The sequence below is a fragment of the Furipterus horrens genome, unplaced genomic scaffold, assembly GCF_987537825.1.
Source record: "Furipterus horrens unplaced genomic scaffold, mFurHor1.1.pri manual_scaffold_10, whole genome shotgun sequence".
NCBI classification, from domain to species: Eukaryota; Metazoa; Chordata; class Mammalia; order Chiroptera; family Furipteridae; genus Furipterus; species Furipterus horrens.
In genome coordinates this window covers 89,978,656-90,000,728 of record NW_028327180.1, presented here as the reverse complement: position 1 = coordinate 90,000,728, position 22,073 = coordinate 89,978,656, and the positions used below count along the sequence as shown (strand labels likewise).

Sequence of the window (22,073 nt, the reverse complement as noted above, 5' to 3'; positions counted from 1 at the left end):
GATGTGAAATGAATTGAACTGAATCAAAGAAAAAACAGCCTGCTCCTTCCGTATAATACTTTGTACCTTCCTTATGGCATGACTGCATTTTGCCTCTTGGAGGAATATGTGTTCTCATTCATTTTCTTTGTAGACCAGAAGTTCACCTCCTTGTTCCCACACTCATAATAGGTAATGGATGTTTGTGGACTGAGATAAACACACAAACAGGCTACAGGGAGGGAGTTCTGAGCCCCATTTCAGCTTGTGGCAGCTCCTGAAATGGCCATTTGGTGAGTGCTTTGGAGTTCTTGCTACAGAAAGCCATCACTCCTGCAAGCACCCACTGGACAAGGCCCCAGAGATTCTATTTGGCTCCAGGAGACCTAGGTCCTAGGGAGCTTTCCGACCTGGAAAACCATGGAAGCTCATTGATCCATTTAGGCAGTCAGGAAACATTGATGAAATGCTTGCTGAGTGCCAAGTGTTAACCATTTCCTTACCTGCAAGAGCAAGTGATCTCATCCTCTGTTGCAGTGGGGCCCTGAAGGTAACACACGGAGACGCCTACTCTGCCCTAGGAGAGGGGCTTTCCTCAGCCCTTTAGGTTCTGAGTGGGCTCCAGGCTTTCTAAGCAGGGTTTCCTCACCTTCCATTTTGGACACATCTGGGAACAAACTTACCCAGACAGGGTGGTGGATGGAAGTCCCCTGTCTAGCCATCTGCAAATCAACACTGCACTCTACTTCACACGTCATCTTTCACACATGTAGAGAACTCACACCTCCCCCACATCCAGGCAGGTCTCAGTCATCCCTCAGGGCTCACCTGAAACCTCACTTCCCCAAGCTTTCCCCCGACCACCCAGTTTTATACTCAACGTTTTTCTCTTCTGCAACACTCATGTCACATGAAACCCCTTGTGTTGTCCTCACTAGACTCTTAAGTTCCTTGAGGCAGGCACCAAGCCGGTCTGGTTTACCTCTATATCCCCAGCACCTAGCTTGGGAACTGACACATAATAGGTGCTCATTAAATGTTTGCTGAATGAATGTTTGTTGAGCTCATGAACTTTCATCCTCAGATAATACTTATGTAACATTAATAATGGTTCTCTATATAGTTCATTGGCTTAAAACACCTTTACAGGTGAGTGTCCCAACTCTAGGGGGAAAGGCAGTGCAGTAATATCATTATTCCCCCAACTTTTCCAAAAATGAAACACCATCTAGGAAGTAACTGACTTGTCTAAGGTGGTGGAGCCAGCATTAGAGTTCGAAATCATAACTGCGTTAAAATGCTGACTGTAAGCCTTGGGTCACATACCATCTGTTAGGCAGACACTCTGGCCGCCCAGTGGGGCACTGGTAGCTAGTGGAAGAGAGCAGTGGAAGGAAGAGGGAGAAGCAAAAGCCAGGCCTCTGATGACCTTTCCCCCCTAGTGTCTGCCTGTTGCCTGTTCTGGGAGCTGGACCCTGGAGGTGGGCTGTGGCAGAGACTCAGTGAGGCGTGAAGCCTTGTCTTCTTGGGGGAGGGGGGAGATGGGGGTGGGGGCAATGCAGGGGCGCCGCTCCACACTGCCCCTCCACACTGCCATGCATGCACACACTCACATCTGGGCGCAGTCCACACCAAGGCTGCGTGCATATAAACACACACAAGATGAGCCACTGCACAAGCAGGTGCCCACAGACATCAGGCACATACAAATTGATACACAGTCATGCCTACTGGTACACGCATTTAAACATGCACCCAGCGCACAGATATCCAGCCGCTACTGTGTACACCCAGCAACTGAAGTATATTTCAGTCGCACACCAAGCTGCACGTGCAGGTAATGTGCATACATGAGCCCTGATGTATGTTTGCATGCATGCACTTAGGCATGCACGCGCATGATTCTTAGTCTCAAGCACACGCACATTCAGTACGCAGGGAAATGTATTTGTTGTAACCTGTCACGGGACACGCACCCTCAGAGCCACAGTGCCAGTAATGCACACTTGCGAGCAACAGACACATGCACACGTACCCGCACCCTTACAAACGCCTGGGTAACAATCACCTTCATGCACGGAAACCTCCAAATACGCTGACAGGTTCTACACACGAAGAGATGCCTCGACGCACCCAAGCTGCTGCCAGCGCTGAAAGATGTTTTCCAAACCTCCGAAGGGGAAGCGCCACCCGGCGGGCGGGCCCACGTGACCGGGAGGAAGGCGCTCCCGCCGGTGACCGGATGGGAAAAGTATGCTTGGGGCGGCGCTGGAGGCGGGGAGGCGAAGTGTGGACAGTTTCGTAGCTCCGGACGCTCCTCCGGGACGCTCCTCGGGGACGCTCCTCCGGGACGTGGAGGGCCAGCAGCGAGGGTGAGTGTCCGCCGGCTGTCTGCGGAGGGCGCGGGCGGGGAGGGGGAGAATATGAAGCGCCGGGGCGGGGCGGTGGGTAGGAGAGATTGGGATGGGGAGGACTGCGAGCCCCTCTCTTTGCAGTCCAGGCGGTCCACGGATTTCTACCTCTCAACCTCTGCTTTCTGAGCTATATATAACATGAGTTAACATTTACTGAGCGCTTACTGTGTGCCAAGCTCTGTGCTTGGTGGTTTACCTGTTGATAACAAGAGCTCTATCATTTATTGAGCACCTATTTTGTGCCAGGCCCTGCCAGCCCTCTGCGTGTGCTGTTTCATTCCTATGACAACAGCTTCTCCGCCTCCGCAAAAAAGGAACCGGGCTCAGAGATGTTAATAAATTGCCCAGGGTTGCACAGCTAGTAACTGGTGGTAAAGGGATTTGAACCCTGATGAGTCTTGAATCCAACACTCAAGCTAACAGTCCTAGTTAACATTTATCATCTCATGTACTCTTCACTGCATTTTTTTAAAAATTAAATACTTTACACAGACTGGCAAACTGAGCTCAAAAGGTACTACATGGAAAGCAGAGATCTGCACCCAATTCTTCACAAATCTCTTCACTACCCCCACCCCCACCCCAAACTTTGCTCTTATTTCTCCATCCCCACCGCCACTGCCCCATTCCAGGACTGGATCTCTGGGCTGCATGTTGCGATGGTCCCCAGTGGCCTCCCAGTCCAGGCCTCTCCCCTAACACCACGAGTGCTTTACACAACCTCAGTGTGACCATCTCCCAGAGATCCTGTGTCCCTGCCACGCCGACCCAGTGGCAGTAGCAACAACAGTGTCCTGTGTGTGTCAACCCAAGGCCAAGCCCAGTTAGCCCTGTTTGAAGTGTGTCCTCTCCTGGTCTCCATCTCTGCACCCACATCCACACAGCTCTCCGCCAACTCACTCTGTTATCTGGCAGTCACATCCATCATGCCCTCTTCCAACTGCCACTCGTTAGAGCCGCCACGCTTTCCGGACATCACGGCTGCCCTGCGTGTTCACGCATCAAAGGCACCGCAGGCTGTTTCTTCCCAGATGTCTGACTCCTCCCCAGCCCCTAGCAGGGACACTGACCTTGCCTGTCTCCTCATCCTTCAACGCTAGGGTCACCGTTTCTTTTAAATGACTTAAAACTAACAATGTTCATTGTGAGAAATTCAGATGCCTCAAAAAGGTAGAAAATGAAAAGTAAAAGCCTATACACCTCCTGATTCTGAAAGGTAACCCCTCTAACAAGATGTTGCGTCCTTTCAGAAATTTCATATATATACTTGCGTGTGTCTTTTCTTTCTTTTTTTTTTTTTAACTCAGAGCCAATCATACTTTACATTCCGTGCTGCAACTTGCCATTTTCACTTTGTGTATCTTGGCCCTCTTTCTATATCTGTATATACGGACCTGCTCTGTTCTTATAACAGTGTCTTGGCATGTCAGTGCATGAATGAATCGGGATTTCTTTCATGAGGCTGGGGTCACCTTTGAAGCTACTCTGCCTCCATCAGATATGCAGCAAATCCCCCAAGTAGTGACTTCTCTCTCTGCAAATCCCTCCATGCTGCCCTTTGTTGCTGTTCCTTCTCTCATCCTCACCTGCCTCAGCAGGTGACACAGACGACCGGGCCTCCTTCTCCGCAGTCCCCGTCTCTGATGCCTTCTACTCCTGAATGTTCACTGTGGGTAACAGAGTGTATGTACTTGCAGCTTCCCGCACGCCCTCCTCAGGCCGCAGGTCAGAGGCCTGCCAGTCTGGCTTTACCTCTGTGGGATGAACTGTAGAAATTTGATTTCTGTTACTTGATTTCTAGTCTACGTTTACTTTTTAAAGGGATTCTGTGCTGAATCTTCTTTCAAGGAAATCATTCCCCCTTGGGTTTGTGCACTTCTGTAAATGGCTTATTTACAGAGCTGCCCTGATACGGTTTGTGTACATGGGTCCTGCGCCCAAGCAGAGGGGGCCATCCATGGTAGAGGGTCATGAACCCCAGGCCCAGAGTCAACAGGCCTGGGTTCCGTCCCAGTTTTGACCTGGGGAAAATGACTTCATTTTTCTGAGCTCTGTTTTCTCTTTTGCCACATGGGGATGATAGTATCAGCCTCTTAAAACTGTGGGGAGATTAAAGGAGAAAATGAACATCAAAGCTTTGAAACAAGACCACATGACCTGCATGGAGAACACATTCACAGAGAAGCCCCTTTTGCTCAAGGTCAGGGGTTGCAAACTCATATGCCAACCAGGTTGTGCATTTTAACCTTCTCCCGTATCTCTCTCCTTGTTCTCACTTATTATTATCATTATTACTATTATATCAGAATAACACTACTGTTACTGAGTGCTTCCTTCCTGTGGCCTGGTTACTGCATGATCTCATTTAATATTCATAATTACTCTATAAGGAAGGTCGTCGTCGGTCGGCAGCCGTCTGTCTCGAGAGACGATGGTGTAGCTTCTTAAGTGTCTATCTGCACCGCCGAGAATGGTTGTGCAGTCCGACTCGGGAGTGACACGGTATCTGTCTCCTCCCGTGTTGAATCGACATCTTGCGATGACGCTGGAGTGTCCTCTCCAGTGAAGCTGAAGCTACAGAGCCTGGGCAGGGTGATATGGAGGGTCTGCTGTTGCCCATGCAGCAGACCCCCCCTCTCTTCGCAGCTGAAGGGTCCAAGGGAAAGACGGAGTCAATACAGCTTGGCTTCAGGTGCGCCGCAGGAGTTGCCGGTGTTGACTACAACGTCAAACCGCCTTAGGGACTCCGGCTCCGGATTTTCTGTCGGGGTTTACTCCCTTAGCCTTTCCCCTGAAGAGGTATGCCGCAAGGCAGCGGAGGTTTTTTGGAGTCAGAGTTTTCCTTCTCTGATGTGCCCTGACTGGAAGATCGAACCAGCGACACTTAGCTCGCAGGCCGACGCTCAATCCACTGAGCCAAACCAGCCAGGGCTGTTCTCTTATAAGGAAGGTACAGGCAAACAAATTACTCAGACAGACGTTCCTGAAGACCTCATATATAATTCAAACTGGTATGATTCAAAACTCACCTGCCAAAGGAAGGATGGAAGTACTTCTGTTTACCTATTAGAATAGGGCTATCAAGCAAAAGACCTTTACCCATTGTCCTTTATAAGACTATAAAGAGTCTTTAAGTCTGGGGGGGGGTTGTTATTTTTATTGTTATTAAAAGTTAATTAATTTTTTTTTTAAAGAATAATATAGGAAAGGGTGAAGCCAGAGAACTTATATGCATGACCCATGGACATGGACTGAGGAGGATGTGATTGCTGGGGGAGGAGGGTTGCTGAACAGAGGGGAGCAAAGGGGAAAAAATTGGAACTATTGTAACAACATAATCAATAACATATACTTTAAAAAAAAGGAATAGGTCTATCATGTGGCTCTAGCAGAAACATAGTTTGCAGTTTACAATTCATGCTGCCTTGCAAGGTTCTTAACAAACTTTCACACATACACTGAAACCATAAATATGTTTTTGTCATGCTATTTCAAATTCAAATGATTCAAATATCACCATACAGTATTGTTTTTTCTCACTTTACAAACAGGGAAACTGAGGCTCAGAGATAACTTAACAGACGTCAAATAGCTAGAAAATAATTCTTAATCACCAGAGCAGCTCTCTGCTTCTTGAAAGCCAGTCCTTTGTCAGGTCTTTAGAGTTATTCTGAATGTCTGTCAGGGCCTGACCAGAAGGGGCTCCATGGAGGACCAGCAAGCCCAGGGGAGTCAAGGAAAACCTAGCCTTTTCTCCCCAGCCCTTCAGAGTTCAGGCTTTGTTCCTCTCCCTCAGTTCCCAGATCTTCAAGCATGGTCCCTCTATGCCATTCCAAGGAATCACCTGGCCTCCAAATTTCCTTCCCCTGCTGTCAGCATGGTCCCGGCTGCCTTTTGAGAGAGCGCGTGTTACAGAGAGAAAGGAGGTGCAAGGCTTACCTTCTGTCCCGGTCACACAGGTATGCCAGGCTGGATCCTCATTATAAGTAGCCCATGTGCCCTATAAGAGTGGCAACCACACCTTTGTATTCCGGTATCTGGCTTCAAAGGCAGTGAAAATAGGTAACATCATTGATTGGGCATCTTCCCCAAGCCATGGTGCCGAGCGCCAGCCCACATGGTGTCCCATTGGCCTTCTGTCACTGGAAGTGCTAAGCACTGTCCCATTGATTCACCTGTCTTTATCATTCACCTGTGTTATGGAGCATGGTCACGCAGGTGGCTCAGAGGTGTGGGCCCAAGGCAGGGACCCCCCATGACTCCTCTCAGCACAGAATGGCTGGGCAGGAACTAAGGCCCAGCCTCCCTAGGATGCTCTTTTGTTAGCAGCCGACAGAAACACAACTCAAACTAGCTTAAGTGAAAATGGAGAATTTAGTCTAAGACTACCAGGGCTTCTGTTATGGAGCATTTGCGAGCAAAGGGGACACAAGGCAATTTAGAAGTAAATTTGTGGCGGTTATTTACCTGGCCAGGGACGGGTCTTCCCACTTTCAGAAGCAGAAGATAGGAGAGCCACCCCACCTTACAGACTAAAAGATTTTTAAAGGCAAAAGAACTATACTCATGTCCTTGAGGTAGCCAGATAACAACAAAAGAAAAAAACTACACAGGCGTGAGAAACTACATATACACACACTTTCTAATTTAGAAGGGGCTTCAGCTGATAAACACTTGGCACAGAACTATACTCATGTCCTTGGGGTAGCCAGATAACATCCAGGGTCAGCTAGCAAAGGGGGCTCAAGGTTGCTAGGATATGTGAGCAAAAAATAACCTGCCACTGGGGTAAAATGCAAAAACAGCAAAGAGTAAAAAATGACCCATTACAGCTTCCACCTGAAATGCTGCAGGACTCATGGAGGGAGGTCAAGACTGTTCAGTAGTTCAGCTGCAGTTGGCGACCATCACAATTTTAAGCAAGGTCTGGGTTTGGGGATCAGGTTTCACCTCCAACATCCATTACCTTGCTTGATTTTCGGAAGGACAAGAAATGATGAAATAATCATAGGTAATGCTTTTATACCTCTTACCGTATGCCAAACCTTACCTTCATAACAACCTTCTAGGGTAGGTACTGTTACTGTCATCCCCATTTTGGAGAGGGCAGGCTGAGGGAAAGGAAAGGAATCTGTGAAAGGTCCCACAGCTAGTCTGTGGGATTTCAACCCAAGCAGCTATGCTTAGGGCTAGTGCAGCAGTTGCCATGTGGCTGCGGAGCACTTGAAACATGGCCATTCTGAATGAGGATGCGCTGTGAGTGTAAAATACACACCAGGTTTCTGAGACGTAGTGCCAATTAAAGAATATAAAGTACTTCACTAGTGACTTTTCCATTGATTGCATGTTGAAGTGATGGTGTTTGAGATATATGAGGCTAAACAACACGTATTGTTAAAATTAATCTCACCCGCTTTTTTTAAACCTTTCTAACGTGGCAGGAAGGACATTCAAAATGGCAGGCGGCCTCATGGCGTGTGCCTGTTGGACGGCACTGTTCACACAGGCGACCAGCCCTGGGGAGAAGCTAGATACAGGAGCTCTGCCCTCCCTCAGGCCTCTGTCCCTCCCCTCACGTCTGGCACGTCTGTGGCACTCTTGCTCACTGCTGTGCTGGGCAGGTCCGAAGCTTGATGGCTTTGGCCTCAGCCTGACTCTAGACCTCACCGCACGGGCAGCTGAGGTCCAATGTGAAGCAGCCCAGGGCCCAGGGGGGTGGGCTCTCCACCCACCGCATCGCCTGCCACATTTGCTGGTGCCTAAGGATTTGGGGTGTTAGTGCGATGCCCACCAGGCTGACTTCTGGTGTGCTTTCGGGAGTGCCACCAGGACGAACCCCGCGAGATCCTGGCTCCGGAGACCTCATTAGGTCATGGTTTGGCCTTGGACCTCTTTTTCTAGACTGAGCCAGAAATAGGGGTTGGGAAGACAGAAAACAGCTCAGATATTTCCTGGGGCCTTTTGACAAGTGGGTCCCGTGACTTGTAATGATCCGTATTTTGACTCTGGGTGCAGGAGTGTTCCCAAACGGACAGTGAGCTGGAGACCCCAGGAAAGGGGTCGTCGGGTGAGCACTGAGTGAGTCGCGCCACGAGTCCATGTCTCCGCCCTTCAGAGAGCCTGGAGCGGGCTATTTCTGATCTGCTCCCTGGCATTCAGGGAGGGTGTAGGGCATCTCTCATTAAAGCCAATTTTTAGCGCATTTCATCTGCAGGCAAGCCACGCCCCATCCCAACCACCAGCCCTTCCGTTTTAACTCCTAACACTGGGAGGATTGCCCAGTTAGGTCAGATTCGGGTATCCTTCCTCACTCAGAAGTAGGCCTCCCTGTGAAATATTCTGGGGGTGGGGGGGCCCAGTGCAAGGTCAGGACTGCATACCGTTAGTTCAGCTGCAGTTGTCATCAATAACGATTTTAAACAAAGCTCTAACTTTTGTATCATGATTTGCTTTAAACATCCATTATCTTGTTGGATTCTTAGAACAACCCTGTGAGGCAGATGGGTGATTGTTACTGTCTCCACTTGGTAAGTGAGGAGATGGAAGCCCAGATAAGAGGAAATCTACAGTCACATGAGCAGTAAGTTACAAAGCTAGGACAGGACCCACATCTTCTGAATCCAAGTCCATTCATCTCATTGCATTTCCCTCAGTAGCCAACTGTGGCTTTATCATCCGCACATTGACTGAAATCCTCCTGCTCTTGTTGCTCTTTCATTATCAGTGACCATTTCGTTCACGGCTGGAATAACTGTGGGTGTGCTCTTGCTGCATGCAGGGTGGGCACTGTGCTAGACTCTGGGGGCATAACACAGAGCAAGATGGGCAGGGCCTCTGCTTTGCTGGACCTTCCACACCAGGGGAAAGACACAGATACTTAACAAGTCAGGAAACAAAGAAAGACATGATCACAACTTGAGCCACGTGCTTTGGAAGAAAAACCAGGGTGGTCTGAGCCAACAAGCAGGGTAGGCCTGCTATTTTAGATCCAGAGCTGGGACAGGCCTCCATTAGGAGAGGTTACTAGACTTGAGATGGGAAAGATGAGGCAGGGGGCCATCCGAGGGCTTTGGGGGAGGAGAGTGGCATCAGGGGGCATTTTAGGCAGAGTTCTCCGCACCTGCTGAGCATTCACTGTTGTCACACACTGGGCTAGAAGCTTTGAAGACATTTTCTCATTATTCCTACACAAACTCCAAGAGGTAGATAGACTGTCGTTCCTATTGGATGCTTGAGGACACTGAGCATCCAATAGAAATATGTCACTTAATCGCTGCGTTAAACACCACCCCAGCCTGTCAGTTTGTCACAGCCGGATAACCAGCCGGTCAAATTTATGTGAGCATCATTTATATCCTCTGATCTCCAAGGCGAGATTATTCGGAACTCAGGCCTTGCTCAAGGCCCAGACAGGTGTCCCCGGAGTCTCTACTGGTAGACCACGTTCAAGTAGAGTCAGCGAGAGACACATGTCCCCACTTCTGGCCCTTCTCTCATCACAGTCTGGGTGGAGGGCCCTTGGGAAGGAACTGTGTTGCGGGGATGTCCTAAGTGGGGGAGAAGAGGGAGAAGGAGGAAGACTCAGGCTGGGGCCCTTGAGCACCTCACGTTTTCCTAGAACGTGTATATTTATGAATCGTTAGCTGCTTAACCGAGAGATGAGAAAGCCAGGCACTGGGCAAATTAAAACCAGACTGAAGGACTTCATCCAAGTTTAGCACCTCATGATTCTGTGTTTGGGGTTTAACCATCTAACATTTTTTCCTTCAGACTGTCATGCAGCCTCCACTATTCACCTCACACCAGAAAGGACAATTTAGGAGCTAAGATAAACTTTATATTTTTTATTTTTTTAAAGATTATTTATTTATTTTTAGAGAGAGGGGAAAGGAGAGAGAAAGAGAGGGAGAGAAACATCAATGTGTGGTTGCCTCTCTCACCCCCAACTGGGGACCTGGCCCACAACCCAGGCCTCTGCCCCGACTGGGAATCGAACTGGCGACACTTTGGTTCGCAGGCGGACACTCAGTCCATTGAGCTACACCAGCCAGGGCTAAGATAATTTTTAAAAGGTGAGGAAGGACCAATACTTTTCTTTCCCTCTGATCAGTTGAACAGATATTTATAGAGCACCTGCTATATGTAAAATATTCTTCACACCACCCTCCCTGGAACTGGGGTGGGGGTCCCTCTGCTCTAGGAGGTCAAAAGGAAGGAAGGATTAGGTCTGGTTTGGGTTCTAAAAAACAATGAAAAGGCAGAGAACTTATTTAAACCCAAGAGTATCAGTGCCCTTTTGGATTTAGGCCACCACCTCCTTTTCCCTTTGCTGTGGATGTTCTTAAGGGCTGCCTCTGGGTCTCAAACACTCATTAGTCAAGGAAGTATTTCTTGAACTCCTACTGTGTGCAGGGAAGCTGGAAGCCCCAGGAATAAAGCAGGTTAGCTGCGATTCTCACTCCTGTGGGGCTTCCGTGTTAACGGGAGACGCGAGGGAGAGGCAGCAGGTCCCGTGAGCAGGAGCGCAGGCAAATGCAGTGGGTACAGGTGGGCTTGCAGGGCTGGGAAGACGCAAGCAAGGAGCTGGGGACCAAAGTGAGAGCCCTCCAGAAAGGCCTTGGGGGAAGTGACATTGAAGCTGAAACACAGGATAAAGAGCCAGCATGCCCAAGGGTGGGGCCCTGGGTACCAGACAGAGGGGCAGAGAAGAGCTTGGCCTGAAAGAGAAGCGGTGTCTGGAGAGCAGTGAGAGGTGGGGAGGAGCTGGGGCTGGGGTGATGGTTGTGCAGGGAGCTGGGTGATTCAGGGCTTTGTGGGCCACGTCATCAAGGGCTCTGTTATTTGCTGTTTGCAGCCAGCAACCGCTGCAGTAAGATCCTCCAGGAAGTGATGCCCCCAAGTGATGCTTTGAAGGATCCCTCTGGCTTCAACATGGAGCGTCCATGTGGGGGGAGCGAGAGATCAGGGAAGCAGCTCTTGCCAGGGCCCATGAAGGAATGAGCTGATGGCCTCTGGGTGTGCTCTGTGCACCCCGGTCTTTTGGTTCAGCCCTGGAAACGCCCTGATAGTTAACACTCCAAAGAGGCTCGTGGTGTGGAGTCAGAGCCCTGGAGGCTGTCCCCTCCAGCCCTCCTCCCCCCACCCCCTGCCACCACCATGATTTTGGCTAAGCCAAGTGCAGACCTCTCAAAGAACAGAAGGTTTTCTTCAAGCATCGATTTACCCAAGTATCCTGAGGGAGAAAAAAATCACTCTTAACATGTCCAAGGTCATATCACGTGTGTGTGTGTGTAAAACGACAAAATACAAAATATCAAAGGAATCGCTCGATTGCTCTATGTAGCTTTGCCGCATACTTCAAGGTCTCTTCTGTGATTTGGGATATTGAGGAGGACAAATCAAAGCAACACTGACATAATGGAAAGCATTTGAGCACGAGGGTCAGCCAAACCCAAGTTCAAATATAACTTCTGCCGCGAGCTGGTTGTGTAAACATGAGCAAATTCGCCTCTCTGAGCTTCAGTTTCCTCTTCTATAAAACGGAAAAAAATATGGGGACAAGGGAGCAAGGTGCGGTGGGCTAAGTGGGGTCCCCCGAGCCCCTCAGACACCAGTTTGACTGCTGTCCCCACTGCTCCGAAAGTGTGACTTTGGGGAAATCGCTTGACTTCTTAGAACCTCAGTTTCTTCCTCTGAAACGTGGAACAGTAAGTTCTCCACTTCAAAGGCTTTATTGTAAACTTGTAAACGGCAAATAAAAGCACCCAGGTGAAAAAGTGTCACCCAGTGCCTGGGACATCGTAGATGTCCAGTAAGGGCAGGAAGGCTCTGTCTCTCTTTCCCTGTCCGTAACTGAAGAGGTGAGATGGGCCCACTGCTGGGGGCTCTCCCCACGTTTGTGATTCTGAAGTTATTTAAAGGACCCTGGAAGAGTTAACCTGTCTGGATCCCTGGGGGTCATGGCTCCCCACCCCCAGGTTTTCTCACCACTTTAGTGTGGGGTGCTGGGGCCAGACGCAGGAGGGTGGGACCACAGGCTGGGAGCAAGGCTATTTGGAGCTTTGTTTTTCTTGGAGGTGCCCTGGGGCCAAGGAGACTCCTCTCCCTCCCTCTAGGTTTGGAACTAGAATCCAGTCACCCAGCCTTTATTTCCAAAACACTTTCTGACTCTGGCTTCCGGGAATCTCCAGCTCCAGCTCTGAGAAATGCATGGCTCGCTGTGGGTCCCAGAGCCCGGCTCCTCTGCCCGGATGCTGGGGCCTGCCCTGGGCCGCTGTCACTGAGCCTTGTCCCTGGTGTCCCAAGAGGCTGGAGAGCAGGCCCTCCTCCCTCTTGCTTAGCTGTGTGGCTGAGGGTGGAGGTCCGGAGAGACAGGGGATGGGTAACTGAAGGACATGGTTCCTCCCCCACTCAGAACTAGTCCTCTCGTGAGGTCTAGCGATTCACAGGACTCTCACTGGCCTGGGAGACTCGCTCCCGTGGCTTTCTTCCTCTCTCCCTTGTTCAAAACGTTTGCAGACTGCAGCTTCCCAACCAGTTCAAACCTGCTGGAAGAAGGCGGGTTCTCTCCTGGGAGCCCCAATGTGTCCTGTGTCGCAGCTCACAAGTCACACTGACCAGTTTCCCAAGACTTGCATCAAGTTAGGAAGGGAAGGAGACGGAGGTTCTGGGGCCTGCGGAGTGTCTGGGGCACCGGTTTCCAGGGAAAACAGCCAAAGGAGTTTGGGGCAGGAGGCCTGAGGTTAAGGGTAGGCGGGAGATCAGTTTTTTATTTTAAGCCTTATAGTAGTATTTGACTTCATAAACAATATGAGAATATTATTTCAACTGATATTTCTAACTTAAAAAAATAAATAAATAGGACACAGTGTAACCTGGGACAAAAGGGCAGACACTCCGGATCTGCCCGGCGTAGTTCAAATCTCAGCCCTGCCACCTGCTAATTGAATGACTTAGGCATGTCGTGGACGTCTCTGGGCCTTCATTTCCTCACGTGTTCCTACTGGGTAAGGATGTGTGAGGATTGAGCAACGGATGGACAGCTCTCAGCCTGAGCCTGACGCCCCGGGAGCACTTGGCAGAGGAGGGGCTACCACGGCCCGCCAGTGTCGCTCAGAACTGAAGCCTCACCCCTCCCTCACCCACCGATGTGCTACCCTGAGACCCCCTGGAAGAAGGAGCGAGTTGCAGATCCTTACCTGCCATGCGAAGTATTTCTGTGCTTGTGGCTTTCCACTTGTGCCACATCTGTGAATGAAACTGTGGCTCATGTCTCTGTCCACAGCTCACCCCCGTCGGCTGTCACTGCGCCGTAAGTCCTGCCACTCCGGAGGAGGATGGTGTGATTGCAAGGGTCTCACCCCAAGACCCCTCTAAAGTGTACTTGGGGCCCATGACTCAGCTCATCCAAATATATACCCAAGATATGGTGACATTGTTCAGCTACTTGTATGGGATGTAGGAGGGAGCAGGAGCCAGAAATATCATCAAGTCTCTCCCAGCTGCCTCCCCCTCCCCCGATTCCTTGCTGACTGACCAGCAGTCAGCTCAGCGGCTGCGCTCACCTGCCGACACCTCTCTTGCCTCCTACAGGTGACACCATGATCCCCTGGGTGCTCTTGGCCTGTGCGCTCCCTTGTGCAGCCGACCCTCTGCTTGGCGCCTTCGCCCACAAGGACCTCCAGAAGGGCTCCCCTCAACTTGTCTGCAGCCTACCTGGCCCCCAGGGCCCCCCGGGGCCCCCAGGAGCCCCAGGACCCTCGGGAATGGTGGGAAGGATGGGCTTTCCCGGCAAAGACGGCCAGGACGGCCAGGACGGGGACCGGGGAGACAGTGGAGAGGAAGGTAAGAGGCCCAGGGCCTGCCCCTCCTGTTCCCACCTGGCCCTGACAGCATCTGGTTCAGAGAGGGTTTGTGAAGTTCTGAAAACTAGTGTTAATCCCACCTCGTTATCAGCCAAATTAATGTCCCTTTAAAAAACAAGCAGTGGATTCTCCTGAAAGAAACAGTGGGCATGAAAGCTCCGGTTCCTTCCCCAGCTGCGCCATTGATTTTGATGAGTGACTCTGGGCAGGTTTCCTGAAATACTACTCAGACCTCTTTTGGTTGCAAGTGGCAGAAACTCAGTTTATAGCCCCAGATGGAATTTACTGGCTCATGCAACTGAGAAGTCCAAGAATTAAGCTTCAGAAATGGCTGGACTCAGGAGCTCAGATATTGCTGTCAAGGCTCTGCTTTTCTCCGTGTGTGTTCTGTTCTCACGAAGGCTGGAAGTTCTGAAGTGGCTCTTGGTGGGCCCAAGCCTTCCTCTTCAGGGCTTGATCCATAGAGCAAATCTCAGGATGACTGATCCTCCTTGATCACATGTGCATCCTGGACCAATGCCTTTGACCGTGGAGGTGAGGTCCCACCATTTGCCAGGACTGGGTCTTGTGCCCACCCCTGGGTGTGTGTGATTGGGTGGTGAGGGCAGTTAGTCACTGTGAATGACAGCCTCACTGGCACCATATGAAGTAATGAAGTGTGGTTCCCCAAAGGAAAGGATGCCAAGCAGGCAGCAAACACATTGAATACTGGCTACATGCCCTCTCAGCCTTGTCTGTCCTTATGTCCCCAAACTGTCACCCCAGTAACCAAATGCTTTCCAGTGTCAGCAGCACTCCAAAATGTACATTTTAAGCAGTAGGGAAATCATAGCTTTTATTTGTATGGCATTATAACATTGACAAAGCATTATCCCATTTCCTGACCGCAGTGGTAGGCGCGGATGTGGACATGTGCTCCGCACAGGGCCAACGGAGTTTCCCTGGCGTTCACCTTAGGGATCCCGGGGGAGGAAGCGTATCTCTGCTATTGACTTTTCCCTCCTGATCAAGAGCTGGGAGGAGGTAGGTTCGGGGCTGCTTTTGGCCCTCTCTCCTGCCATGTACTGAATCTGCTGAGAATTAATCCAACACACCACGGAAGGCAGCGTGGAGAAATGAAAAGTCCCGATATGTGTAACCCAGATAAAGGCGGGTCACCCTGGACCAGACAACCCCCAACCACCTGCCCCCCCCCCCCACAGACACGCACAGATCCATCCCCAGAAAGGTCCTGCAATGTCTCAGGAAAGTCATCAAAAGGAAGCACCTCACGTAACACATGGTAGAAGCTTCCCGGTAAGCATCCTTATTTGTCGTCCCCATAAAACTGAAATCCAAAGTGACTCCTTTTACGCCTTTTCTCCTAGCTCCTTCTACCGTGCATTTATTTTCATTTTTTCAAGGAACAGCGTTGTGACCTATCTTAGTTTTATTTTCCCTGTTCCTTTTATCTATTTTTATTTACATGAGTAATACACAAGTACATTTCACTGTAATAAGTTTAAACACCACCAATAAAGCAGGAGGCCTCCTCAATTCCTACCCCCTTCTGGCCCTCCCCTCATCCTCCAGAGGTAAATGTGGATCTTTCCTGGCCTTTTCTACAAATTTATAGTGTGTAATAATACCAAGCATTACCTGGTGTAAGCAATCTGTTCCTGAAGTTAGATGTTCAGTGAGAAAACACTATTAGGGAATCTATTTTTCCCACTTCCTTACAAAACAGGAAAAAATGAAATGCGTTACATGTTAACCCAAAACTCTAAAACACAGTAAAATGCCTACATATGTACATCTAAGAAGTGAAGTATCTTGTGAGGATGTAAAATGCCTACTTTACTTTCTGATCACCCAAATGAATACAGTGGTTAACAAAGAATTGCCTTGTGTACAATGATGCTAGAATGTTCTTTAGCACCAACACCCTCAGAAGCAGGCTCCTTGATTTGCACTTGGCAGGCTTTTCAAAACATCCTGATTCTGCCGGTCTACCAATTGAACCAACTGTACACTTGTGTTTGGATGTGACTCAACTCTTTACCCATAATATGTTTTATTTACAAAGTTGTATTGACTTTAGGGCACATGAATGTAAATGTTTTCCATGTAATCATTGGCCCAAACTGTCGTATTGAAAAAAGTGCACATTTTATGAACTATGGGTGTCAAAAACCGAGAGCTGTTCTACAGGAAACGGACTCTAGGGTCTGCCAAGTGTATTTAGCAAGTGCTTACAATGGGTCAGGCACTCTTTTCGTGCAATTAAATGAGTATAGAAATAGCATGGTGGCTTTCTTTGAACAAAAAAAGTTTCTGCCACCTGCTCTTTCCTCTTAACGGGATATTTTGGAGATGTTTTCATACAGTGCACATAGATCTGCCTAATTTTTAAAAACTCCTGCATAGAATTACCCATTATGGGTGTGGACCATAATTTTGTAATTATTTCCCTTGGATTGGCAGTTAGTTGTCCTTCATTTTTCCCATCAGAGCAGTGTTTTGGGGTCAAGAGGCATATCCCAATTTTCTTCTCAGCCATTACCAGCACAGCTCATTGAAGGACTGCTCTGGCAGACAAGCCAGACGCTTCCTTAGGAGGCAGGAAAAGAAAAGGCTGTGAATGGTTGTGGGTTTTTACCCTGTTCCACAATGGTTCTGGCAGATGTCACCATTCCCGTTTTCCAGATAGGACTGGGAGGCACGCCCCAGGTTACACCATCAGGGTTCGCATGCATTTCCAGGACCCAAAGCCCTCTTGTTCTTCCCATTCCCCAAAGGCTTCTGCTCCAAAGATGGAAAGCCAAGGCCCACGGCCTCTGCCTAGGTCTCTGCATGCCCCTTCATAACACCAGCTACTCTGTCTTCCAGGTCCACCTGGCCGGACAGGGAACCAAGGAAAGCCAGGACCAAAGGGCAAAGCCGGGGCCACTGGGCGGGCTGGCCCTCGCGGCCCCAAGGGGGTGAGCGGTGTCCCAGGGAGGCACGGCACACCAGGCAAGAAAGGGCCCAAGGGCAAGAAGGGGGAGCCGGGCCTCCCGGGCCCCTGCAGCTGCGGCAGTGGCCACGCCAAGTCGGCCTTCTCAGTGGCGGTGACCAAGAGCTACCCACGGGAGCGGCTGCCCATCAAGTTCGACAAGATCCTGATGAACGAGGGCGGTCACTACAATGCTTCCAGCGGCAAGTTTGTCTGCGGCGTGCCAGGGATCTACTACTTCACCTACGACATCACGCTGGCCAACAAGCACCTGGCCATCGGCCTGGTGCACAATGGCCAGTACCGCATCCGGACCTTCGACGCCAACACGGGCAACCACGACGTGGCCTCGGGCTCCACCATCCTGGCCCTTAAGCAGGGGGACGAGGTCTGGCTGCAGATCTTCTACTCGGAGCAGAACGGACTCTTCTACGACCCTTACTGGACTGACAGCCTCTTCACAGGCTTTCTCATCTACGCCGACCAGGACGACCCCAATGAGGTGTAGACAGGCCGGCGCTGGGTCTCCAGGGGCAGAACACGCTCCTGGCCTTGTGCTTACAGAGCAAGCCCCCCGAACTGCCTGCTGGGGCCGGGAGGCGGGAGCTTCTGGACTCCGGCCGACCTCCTCTGCACCTTTTTTCTCCATCATTAAATCCCAAGTTTTTTTCTTCATTCTTCCACTTATCCATTCATGGTTTTTTTTTTTTATAGTACCTACTTTGTGACAGGCACTACAAGTACTACACTCTGGAAGGTACCACAGTGAACAGGACAGACAGAGGCTCTGATCTCATGAGTCTTACAATCTAGCGGGGTATGCAATTTACAAATAAACAAATAATGTAATTATTGTGCTAGGATGTAAATGCACATGCCATGGTCAAGAGTAATCAGAATAACAGAAGACAGGGAAGAGGTGGACTTCTTATTTTTGGATTCCATCTTTTTTAGGTTTACTTATATATAGTAAAGTACACGTCTTAAGTGGACAGCTCAATGAATTTTTACATATGTGTACTCTTTGTACCCTCCATGCAGACTAGGAACAGAACATTTCCAGACCCAAGGCTCTCTTAAGTCCCTTCCAAGTCAGTACCAGGCAGAGGGTAATTGTTAAGCTGAGCACTGAAGCAGGAGAGAGCCATGCAGAAGGCTGGGGGAAGAGGTCTCCTGGCAGAAGCAGCTGCAAATGTGAAGGCCTTGACATTGGAGAGAGCTTAGCATAGCTGAGGAACTGCCTGAAGGCCAGAGGAGATGGAGGCATGAGGTGAGAGGCAAGAAGATTATATAAAACCTCACAGGCTGTGGAGAGTTTATTCCACTCGAGAAAGCTTATCAGGATGCAAGAGTGAGCATGACATTAATATGGGGATAACCTTGAACCTGCTCCATGCATGAGTCAAATCTGTCTCACACTTAAGCACCTGATTCTTAGTTGCCATTCTCCTGCAGGCCCACTTCTCAGTCTGTGAGATACACCAGGATGTCCCCATGTACCTGAGAACCACAACTCGGAGACCTGGGACTGGGTCATATAAATGAGTCTTGATCCTGCCCCAGGGGTTTCCCGTGTGCAGGGATCCCAGGAAGCCACAGTACAAAGTGGCTGGTGGGGAGAAGGCCCCACAGGTCAATTGCCGGAGAGAATTTCCTAATGGCAACACAGCTCCCTGGCAGATGCTCTCACCGACCTCTAGCTGAAAAGGGGCCCCAAGGAACAGGGAACACTGCCTGGGGTGGTCCCTTTGCTAAATAAAATGGAGATTATATAAGATAACTCCATTGTCACTGGGCCACCAAAAGTACAGGGTTAGGACTGGTCTAAGAAACCCAATGTGTAGGTCGGGGTCCTGCCTGGCACCCTTCTAATTTTGAGCAGGAATCTTCGTGAACAGTTCTTTATACTTTTTTAAATTTTTTCTAATTTTTTTAGGAGCACCTTTAACCACTTCCTCTTCCTTCCCTCTGGGATGTAGGCATTTGAAGGCAGTGAACTTAACTCTTTGTAGCCTGGATAATAAGTCCAGCCTGAGCAAGAAGAGCAGGGCCACTTCTGGGCCTGACCTAAACCCAGGTCCTTTTGTCACCCTGCCAGGGAATCCCTAGGGAGGGTGGTGAGGATGATGAGGGGAGGGGGCTTGAGTAGCCAGTGTTCACTATGGTGGTGGGTGAGGCAGACAGAGGCAGAACCTGGCAGGAACCCAGTCTGGGATCTTTTCTCTCTTGGATGGGGTCCAGGGCTGCTGGAGGTGGTGAGACAGGAGTGCTGGGTTTGTGGCAAGTGAGCAGAAGCAGGTGACACAGTTCAGGGGATCTCTGGTAACGAGCTGATGGCAAGGAAGAGGATTGACTTTCTGAAGGCAGCTGCCTTCTTGGTGGACTCCTGGGGTCCTCAGGCAGGTGACGTAGGATGGAGGCCCAAACGAGGTTGGTCTTCGGAAAAGGTTGCCTTTCCAGACACAATGGGGGGCCCGGCCCCATACTGTGTGCTTCAGCAAGCGGGGCCTACAACGGGGCCTACCTTTAGGCCTTCAGGTTTGCGGACACTGATGAAAACCCAGAACCCAATACATCTTTGTGCAGTAAAATTGCCTTTGACCCCAGGGTCTTTTCTCATAAGGGATGCACTTTGAAAGGCAGCTGTTGTCAAAGGTAAACTAAGCTCCGCACTAGTTAAAATGGTAAGGTCAGATTTTAATCAGGAATATACTATTGCAACAGTATATAGAGGACGTATAATATAAAACTTGCAATAATACAGGGTGGGGCAAAAGTAGTTTTACATTGTGTGTGTGGAAAATAATACAATAACAATAACACTTTCACATACAACTGCAAGCATCCTTTTGCCCCACCCTATGTAAATAATCAAAATTAATGCAGAAAATCTCTGTGATGAACAAACTATCGATATTTTAAATAAAGACAAGATCTGACAGTGCTGGGATTAGGGCGAGGTGAGGGAGGCTGAGTCTCAGCAGGAGCTTGGGATCCCTGGGCAGCCAGGGCCTCGAGGAGGAAACTCGCTATGCACTTCCTGCCTGTCATCTTCCCGTATTCCACCAGGGGGAGCACGTCAACTACACAAAACCAGTCCTGTGGCTTAGAGGCTGGAAGATCTACTGTGGTCTCCAGCCTGTTTTCTAGATTCAGAGCCAAAGATAAAAAAGAGAGAGACATTCTGGCTCATTGTTTTATGCAACCATGACCTTCCGCTGGGGAAGAAAAAGAATTAAACACAAGAGCTGCACGACTTCCTAGCGTTTTTAGTGAAAGGGATTTTGTGCTCATTCTAAATTACAGACACAGCTGGCGTAGGGCAGGAATACAGCAATTAACCAGGAAACAAGAAATCTGGCTTCCGGTCCTAGTTCTGTCTTCAGATGCCTTGAGCAGATTTGGCCAAGTCATTTCTAGGCTGGTGGCCTCAGTTTCCCCATCTGTGAAATGAACAATAGGATCAGATGATCTCAGAATCCATTTTGGCACGGAACGTTTACGCTTCTCTCTCCAAAGCAGAGCCAACAAGGGACCCTGACATTCCTGAAACATACGTTAAAACAGCTGGATGAGTCAGGCCAGTGGGTTCCGAAACGCTGAACTTTGACATTCGGCCCTCTGCTTTCTCTAAAGACTTCTAACAGATTGCTGCTCTTGGGTTTTCTGAGCTGGAATAGAAATCATGACTAACTGTTCCTGAACATTAGCCATATGCCAGGTTTTACCTATATTGTTTGTTTTCAGCTGCTCAACACCCCTCCCCCACTTTACAGGTGGAGAAGTTTCGGTTCTAGAAAGAATGCCAAAGGTCACCTCGCTGGTAAACACTACACTGGCCAGGCCCTGCCTGCCTGGCTATGTGTCCCTGCAGGGGGGCAGCCAGCAAAAGCCAGAGAAATGAGAAGCACTCTGATTCTGAAGCTCTCCTGAGCAGTAGGGGGTGGGGCCCCACGCACCTCCCTCCCACAATGCCACAAAGCATGATCCTATCTAGTGGATTAAAGACCTCCTGTCAGTTCAGCAGACCTCTCCTAAGCACCAGCTGTGACAAGGCAGGGGAAGGCCCCAGTGGTCCCCAACACAGGCGGGGACCAGAATCACCCACAGCAGGTGGGACTGTGAAAGGGGGGTGAGACTGCTGCACCTGGTCTGACCCTTCAGCTTGCTGGGTGCAGCCTGTGGGTCTGGCCCTAACAACTCCTTGGCCAGCCCTAACGTTCAGCCAGTGTTGTCAATCGCTGGGCAGAGGGAAAAGGAAACAGGAAAGACTCCAGTTCTGCTCTTTAACGGGGGGCATGGGGCAGGGGTGTGTTTCTTTTTTCTTCACTTTTCCCCTTTCCTGGCGCCACTTCCACAGCTGTCCTCAAGCCCGGGTGGACACTGACGACAGACCTGGAAGGTGAGTTGGAAGGTAAGCTCACAGGCCCGACTCCTCAACCAGCGTCCGCGCGCGGGCTGCGGGGGTGCAGGGCCTTGCTCACCCCTAGGAACAGCTCCGAAATTTTCAGCCGTCCCCCTCTTCCTGCTTCAGAGACAGAAGCCTAAAAAGAAATTCTCAGAAACGGCCCACCGAGGGCTACGGACAAACTGCTTTTTTTATATTTTAAGACATTTTTTCATCTACTTTATACTTTTGCCTCCGGTTGACCCTGATGAAAACGAGAAGAGCTCTGTTTCATCGCAGGTATTTATTTTTGTTGATGCCCTTGTAAGCTTGCAACGGCCATTCATTCCCACCCTCTAGTGGTTTGCAAGCTGAGGCCGATAATTATCCAAAATAACCTCCTAGCGTGAAAAGTCCATATTCCACTTGGGGCTCCTTTATCCCTTAAAACTCAT

At 49.8% G+C, this 22,073-nt stretch overlaps 1 protein-coding gene across 1 annotated transcript; it reads left to right on the top strand.

Moving 5' to 3' along the window:
* Positions 1–2,224: 2,224 nt before the first annotated feature.
* On the top strand, positions 2,225–17,884 carry C1QTNF2 (C1q and TNF related 2). The gene is made up of 3 exons (XM_090289699.1): positions 2,225–2,351; positions 13,986–14,237; positions 17,126–17,884. Exons 2-3 carry the CDS (start codon positions 13,994–13,996, stop codon positions 17,737–17,739), a joined length of 858 nt encoding a protein of 285 aa, XP_090145825.1. The 5' UTR covers positions 2,225–2,351; positions 13,986–13,993; the 3' UTR covers positions 17,740–17,884.
* Positions 17,885–22,073: the final 4,189 nt, after the last annotated feature.